The sequence below is a fragment of the Calonectris borealis genome, chromosome 4 (genome assembly GCF_964195595.1).
Source record: "Calonectris borealis chromosome 4, bCalBor7.hap1.2, whole genome shotgun sequence".
Lineage (NCBI taxonomy): Eukaryota > Metazoa > Chordata > Aves > Procellariiformes > Procellariidae > Calonectris > Calonectris borealis.
The window spans coordinates 51,542,834-51,550,539 of NC_134315.1; the positions used below are offsets into that span (position 1 = coordinate 51,542,834).

A 7,706-nucleotide genomic window follows, 5' to 3' on the forward strand; every position below is an offset into this window, starting at 1 on the left:
CACAGCTATGACCAGAAAAAAGGGACTTTCTAAAACAACGGCACCTTCCTACACAACACTTCCAGAACCCCATCCTTGGGCCCCAGACAACTTTACTAAATGAGGAAGGTATTTTACATAGCCCACATACTAACTGATTACAGCTGAAATGCCTGCACTCAAGGGAAGGCACAGAGCTCTTCTCCAGTGCACCCTCAGTCTGTACAGCCCCAAACAGGAAAGAAAGAAAAGACACAGTCATGTTCTCCCTCCTCCAGGCAATGGCTAAACCTCATCTCCACTGCAGGCAAGAAAAGCCAAAAGGAAACCTCAGGACAAGAGTGTGAGAACTTTGCACCGTCTTCCACTAGGGATGCATGTCAGGGTGCATGTTCCTCCTCTGCATCGTGCATGACATTTGCCCGCTTTACTGTGAAGAGCACACCTCTAGTAACATTTACCCACTCACTTTGCAGCTTCTTAGGATGCAGCGAGAAGAGGCATTGACCGCCTGCAGCAAGAGAAAAGAACTGCCACTGACCCACACAGTCAAGGAACACACCAGCCACCACCTATTCCACATAACAACACAGACTGTCTGATACAGATGAATGAGATTGAGAAATCATTTGACACAGTTGTGCCAGTTTCAACTTTCTAAAGCAGAAATGATGTTCTTTCTTATGGTTGATCCACCACTTGAAGGGGGAAAAAAAAAAAGAAAAAAGAAGTCTTCTAAGTTGTGTGCTATGATGGGGAATAAAAGGTAAAGTCTGTTGTTACTTGCAGACTGGCTCATTTTTTGATGGGCAATCACATTACTTAGTGAGAAGTAGAAACTTAGACAATGTGTGCTCTGGGCCCAATGGATATTCAATTTGATTAGCAGATGAAGTTGTTGTAACTTTCCAGAGTCCATTAGAATGTAATTGCCAGAAATCACTCTACCAAAACAGAAGCAAATCTGTGTCCTAAAGAGACTGCAGCTATTGTCTACAAGCTTGCTCAAAGAAACCATCTGATCATTTCAGTTTATATTCAGCAGATATAACTGGATTAGAAAATCATAAATAGTTCAGACTTTACCAAAAACATAAGAAACAATTTTCTGTCTCTTGTAACAGAATTGCACATCTGCAAGCACTCTGGGAGCAGGTAAGAGCTAAAGTCAAAGGAAATGCAGAACAAAGTAGGTAAACAGAGAGCACTGGTTATGTTCACTGCATAACCAATTATCCAGAAAGAAAGCGCATTGAAGGATGGAGATTTCACCTCTCACTTACCCTGGTAAAGCTGAATGAACCTGGGATGTAAGGCAGAGGTGATAATCCCATCTGGCAACTCTCTCAAAAATAACTTCAACAGACTGGCTGCTGAGTACACATCACCATCTTTAACAAGTTCCACCTCTTCTCCACGCTCGAATTGCAGACGCAACTGTTCTACCATTTTCATGCTGCCGTTTACCCTGAAGAGGCCTTCCTGCGTCATACCTGTAATTATACATTGCATATGAGATTGATCTGAACTAAGACACCCCAGTGTTATGATGAAAAAGATATTCTAGTGTGAATAATACACTTGTAGTAATACAAAGGAGGGCAATTAATACAACACAGTTTAAAATAAAAAATACCCCCCCTCTAGTCAAGTAATTGGATTATGATAATTAACAAATACTAGTGACCAGATCTTGAGGCCTGGGATACTCTTTGAGAACCCACAAAACTCAGTGGCATTGCTGCAACCTCACACCATGCAGAAATCAATTGAGACAGTCGCATTTTGCATTGGTATATTTCAACAGAAAAAGATCCAGATTCTACAAAACAGCTCTGTTGTTTCACTTTTGCAAATAGCCCGTTACCTTGAGCAGGACTCTGCCAAATTCACACACGTGACTACTTCCAGCTTCACATTTCAGGGTAACAGCTTCTTACCTGTGACCATCATGAAGCAAAAACACCTGAATACGTACTGATCGCAGCAGTAACTCCATAATGAGCACTGCAACTTTACGATAGCAGAAAATCTCGGTGAGCAAATGTGTATTTTGGACAGCACGAAGCCAAAAGTATTTCACAATGAAAAAGAAAAGGTATCAATCACTTCAGGCCAGACACCCCACACCCAGTGAAGGAGATGCAGAAAGAAGGTGGTTTCCATGGAAAAAGCCAAATGAATCATACTGTATCAAACCACTTTCTAGGCATAGCTGAGATTCAAAACCTTCAGTAAAGTGCCTAAAACTGAACTCAGTAAATTAATTTTTCTCTAGAACACTTTCACGACAAAAATTCTGCCTTTTCTAATACTGTTTGACCTGCTTATTCTTCTTCAGAAGCATAACACTGAAAGGATCAAAATATATATGGTTTTCATCAGTTCAGAGTAGACATCACAGAACAGCAGTCTGACAGAACGCTTCCAGTCCAATAAATCAATACTGATGTAGCAGAGTTTGTAGAAAGAATGAATCTCTTTTATTGGACCAGAAGACAAACTGATCTAGTAAGGGGAAAAAAAAAAATGGACAAGCACTCAAGCATTTTACTTGACTAATATAAGATACTGCTTACAGATCTTGTATTCCTGTATTCACAACAAAACGCATTCTCATGTGGCATGCTATACTGCCATCTTGGGGGCAGCAGAAAACACCACATCTCAACAATGATTTTCATTTTTGCAGCACTAAGTGAGCAAAGGACACAGTCCCCATGCTTCTTCCTCCTCAGTCATTTATGGAAATAAAGAGAGACTAGAACATACTGGTAACAGTAATCAGCTACTACTAAATTCAGCATAGGAAAACTTGGCTTCACTTATAAATTTGAAAATAGGCAGCTTAATGCAAACTTAGTTCAAGGATGTAGCTGCCCAACAGTCAGCTCAGCTTTTTCAAATGGGCAGTCAGTTCCTCATGAGCTAGAAGAGAGCCTCTGAAACAGTCTGGCTTTAAAAAACCCTACAACGTCTGTTATAACATCTTTGCCGAATAGGAGTTCTAAGACAAAACTGAACAAACAGTAACCATGATTCACAGAACACTCTGCCCCAAACCAGTTTGAATTCATACCTGGGCCTCTGTTAAAAATGTCTTCACAGTTAACTTCACCATTAATTCACAAAACAAACCTTAGGCAAGCACAGAACACCCATTTCAAGAACTTCCCATGTCAGAGGGCATCTTTGAGATCTTGCTTGCACTTTTGAGAAAGAGAATGGATTGTATCCTTATCGGGGCTGGATAATCACCTTGGCATTCAGAAGCCTAGCTAATCTTGCTGTGGAGTAGAGAACTTGGCTTGTTTAGTTCATATTTGAGACACAGTCGTGTGGGATTCAGATCTTTTTATGGAACACAGAGCACAGCCCACAACATACAGTCAAGAGTGTTTATCAGCTTCTGGTTTTGATTAAACCCTAAATGATGCAAAAACTTTTCCCATCCTTGCTCTTTCAGTGTTCTAGCAGATCACTTTAAGGCAAGTTGAAGTAGATCAAGCAAGATACTGCTGTGTAAAGGTAGGATCATGTTTTAAATTTGCACTGTACCTTAATCCAAGCTAACTTTCAATCCATGTTTGCATCTGTCAGCTTCTAAGGGTCTATCAAGATACAGACATGGAATCTAAGGCTCTGCAATTGGGTAATCATTACTGAGTAGCTAAAAGAAAAACCTTAGGGTAAAACCAGATGCAGCTTCTTACAAGATGAAATTACCTCCACAAAATCTTTTCCATTGCTGAACAACTGCCACAGAATACATCTGTGCACCAATGGTGCTCTAAATTTCTGCAAAGAGATGTATTCAACAACAGGAACTGAAGTCCCATTAAATGAATGCAGAGAGAAGCTAAGAATTGGACACCTACTTCCTGGAGGGAATGAATAATAACTGGAATCTACCTGAAAATCTGTAAGAACATGTATTCCTATTCAGTAATGTTCTCTGATGGGGGGTGTGTGAATATCTCTATATATCTCTATATGTCTTCTCACTGTCAGAAAGTGTTAAAGACAATTGTTTTGCAACTAGAAAATGACACAAACCTTCATAAATGAAATATATTCCATTTATAAACTAAACAGCTTGTTTATGAGTGTGCTGCTTCATAACAAAGTAGTTTACTTTTATAAACATCCTATTAAAAAATAAGTTTAGCATCAAGGCGGAAAAAAAAAAGAAGCAAACCACATACAGTAATATTCTTTGCCTGTGGTTAGTGCCACAACCTTATTTAGCCCCTGTACCACAAAAAAGACGGATCCCTCCCCTTGAAGAATCTTGCATAAAGAGTGCTACTAAGCAAAAGTGAATCCATTAAGCTTACCATGCTGGGTGAGGTACTCAACTATATTCCACACAACTATTGGGATGCCATCCTTGCTCAGTCCCTGCTGCTGGAGCTCCAGAAGACTCACACCAAACACCTTTGGACAGGTCGTGTCCCTCTTCTTGTTCAGTGGAAGTGCGGCTATCTTTTTCATGTCCTCCTTCAATCTCACAGCCGATTTGCTTTGCTTAAAGGAGCAGAGGAAATAAAGTGCATTAGTCACATTTGCTGCAGAAGGTTGCATAGTTACAACATAAGCACATCCATCAAAACTGGCTTCTACGCTCCAGAATAAGGTTTTGGTCTTACTTCCTTCTAATCCACAGGAAAATCTCTGTGAGGTAGGAAAATAAAAATGAACAGAGAAAAAACTAGAAGAGTAACTAATGAGGAAGAGTGTAAGCGGTCTGTAGTTAAGATATGCAAGCTTGTTACTACAGTAACAAGTAATTGGGAATCGCAGGCAACTGCTGTTGTAACTCATGCAGTTCACATGGGTTACAAAAGCAACTGGACAAACATGAACACAAAAAATCCCAATACACCACCATTAGTTCAGGTTATCTCCAGGATGCCTGTCAGAGTCTGGGAGAGTACTCTGGGGAAGGTTCACTGCACCCTTCTTTCAGATGCTGTTCCCTAGGGATTCATTTTGGCCACCGTCAGGTGAAATGAATCCTTATGAAAGATTTTATGTTATGTTTAGTACCTGCTAAGTCTGAAATTTAATTACCGAGGTTTTAAGGTTAGAAAGGGACTATGTAATCTAATCACACATAATAAAGGGGGGTGAGAAAACCACTCCACAATAAACCCTTAATTGCATACATCCCGTAGGTCTTCTGGAGGCACGACATTCTCACAAGTTTGGAGTTGCAGTTACAGAGAAAACATGAGAGCATAGCCAATAAAACTCAAGGGAATAACATAATATAGGATTAATTTATAGGATCAATAATAGGCAGAAATTTAAATCAGCATACAGTGTTGCACATTTGGAAAGACAGCTCAAGGCAGAGCAGCAGCATCACCCACCACAGTTTTGATTTCCACATACACCTAAGCATTATTTCACTAAAACGGACAAGCACAGTACAACTCAGTAAATCTCAGTAAAGAAAAAAAAAAAAGTAAGTTTTTCTATTGAAGAATTTCCTCATGTTTCTGACATCACACTGCAGGAACCGGGGGCCACTGCCACTACGGAGTCTGTTTAAGAAGTCCACTGCTAGCGTGATGCTCAAAAATGAACTTATTCCTACTGTGTTTTATTAACAAACAGGTAGTAAAAACCTTACACATAGAGCATATTGTACAGTAACACAAAGAAGCGCTCAAACTCTTGGCTAGGTCTTGGCGCTTGACTGTGTTAAGCCAGATTTTAGCAAGGCATACATATTTTATTTTAAACAAACCCTTGAAATCTCTTCATTTGTGCGATGATATTTTAACTGCTGTCTGTAAGCAACATGAACATCTGCATTGGTGCTGCTATTAAGCATGACTGTCCTTCTTTCAGATAGAAAATGATCTGGCAGTTCATTGCACTGACTTTGCTGTGTTTTTCCCATTAGACGCAGCTATTTGGAGCACATGTGTGTTCTACAGTCCCAGGTCCTATGCAACACTTATCTGATCTTTACGAAAGATGTTGCTTGTATAAATGTCATAAATATGTTTTATTATTTGTGAAACAGAAATGCAAAATACAAATAAAACCAGCATTATTTGTGACCACCTTATAAATATTTACGATAAACAGTACCTGCATCAGTGTTTGAACTAAAATTTGACTGACATTAAAATATCACCTCTCTTTTAAAAAAAGATGTTCCCATTCAGGATTAAACAAATAATATATGATTTTCACTCCAGGCAGACACATGCCAAGGCAAAAACCATGTAGCCTGGGTTAAATTCAGAAGACACCAAAATCCTTTGAGCAGTTGTGATGCTCAGAGAACTTTTCCAATTAAGGCCTCCAATTAGCCTCACGATCTTGCTCAGTTACAGGTTTCCAGCCTGTTTCCGTTTCAGCATTTGAAAACCTGAGTCACGGAGCTGAATTTACTTGGGGAAATTCACGATTTAAATTTGCAAGAGAACCAAGAGACATTTCTCATGTCCACAGAAACAGCAGAGGAAATTTTTGAGCTTTTTTCAGGATCTGGAGAGAATGCGCTAACTAGGAACAAAAAGTTATGCACAGTTATCCAAAATACACATCTAACCAAAATCAAAATTAAATCACCCCCTCAAAACAGCTCCGAAACAAAGAGTTCAACTTTATAGGATCTTATAGATGGAAGATCTGATTTTACACAGAGAAAATTTGTTCAAATATTAATGCAACAGTTACTGATCACCAAGACTGGAAAAAGCAACTTCATCATCTCTGCACGATACCGCCCAAAGTGCCGCCCAGACAACGTGACTGGAGTTGAGAAAAGCGATTTACGTGCCGCAGGGACGCACTTTTTCAGCTCATCCAACCACCTTAACACAGGGAACGACGCGGCGCAGTTGCTCGCTGGCTTAAAAAATGGAGGGGGCAAAAAAAAAAGCCTGGAATCGCCTTTATTAATCTTCACCTTTCCCAAAGGAGCGGCAGCTGCCGGGAGGGGAGAAGGAGAGCGCTCGGGACGAGGAGAAGGCACCGGGCCCAGGCCGGCCTCTCTTCCCCCACGCCCCGCGAGGGACCCCGGCGGAGGGCGGGAGGGAGGCAGCAGCCAGCCGCCCCCAGCTCCGCACGGCCCGGCCGCGCTCCGCAGCCGCTCCCCCGGCAGCGCCGCCCCCGTCCCCGTCCTCCCGGCCCAGCCGCCCAGCCCCTACTCACGCGTATGGCCAGCGCCCCGGCCCCCATGCCGGCCGGCGGCTGGGCCGGCTCCCGCAGCCCCGGCGGCCCCCTCAAGGCAGGAGGCCCGGCCCCAGGGTGCCGCCCGCCCTGCCGGCCCGCCCCCGCGGCCTGCGGGGGGAGCAGGGCCTGCCCCCTGCCCCTCCCGCGGGAGCCGCCGGGAGGGCTCGGCGGGCAGGGCGCACCCTCACGAAGGCTCCCCGGGTCACGCTGGACGAGGGGCAGGCCCCGCGGCTGCCCCGGGCGACCCCCGGCCCGGCATCACCGCAACCCCAGGCTCGGCAGCCACCGCTTGGTGCCGAGCGGGAAGAGGAGGCGCTCCGCCTGTGTCGGAGCCTGGGCTCGGCCAGAACCGGGCCGCCGCTGAAAATGTCACCACAAAACCCGCTTTCGGCCAAGTAGGGTTAGCGGACTGTGGTGGAAATCGCGAGCGTCTCTTGCCCTCGCACGCTTAAAGGTTAACGGAGCCGGCCAGCGTGGCGTGGAGTCAAGTCAGCGAGGCAAAGCGAACTCCCCTGTGCCAAGGAAGCCTC

General features: G+C 43.5%; 1 protein-coding gene across 8 annotated transcripts in view; it reads right to left on the bottom strand.

Annotated features, from left to right (window-relative positions):
• Positions 1-7,197, bottom strand: part of FAM13A (family with sequence similarity 13 member A) — a 135,810-nt gene extending 128,613 nt beyond the window's left edge. For 7 of the 8 annotated variants that reach the window (XM_075149560.1, XM_075149558.1, XM_075149559.1 and 4 more), the window contains exons 1-3: positions 7,156-7,196; positions 4,317-4,506; positions 1,263-1,472 (exon numbers count right to left, since the gene is read on the bottom strand). In XM_075149560.1, coding sequence (XP_075005661.1) covers positions 1,263-1,472; positions 4,317-4,506; positions 7,156-7,182 — 427 coding nt within the window. In that variant the 5' untranslated portion in view covers positions 7,183-7,196. Of the gene's footprint in view, positions 1-1,262; positions 1,473-4,316; positions 4,507-7,155 lie in introns of all 8 variants that reach the window. The other variant, XM_075149561.1, reaches the window with a different exon arrangement.
• Positions 7,198-7,706: the final 509 nt, after the last annotated feature.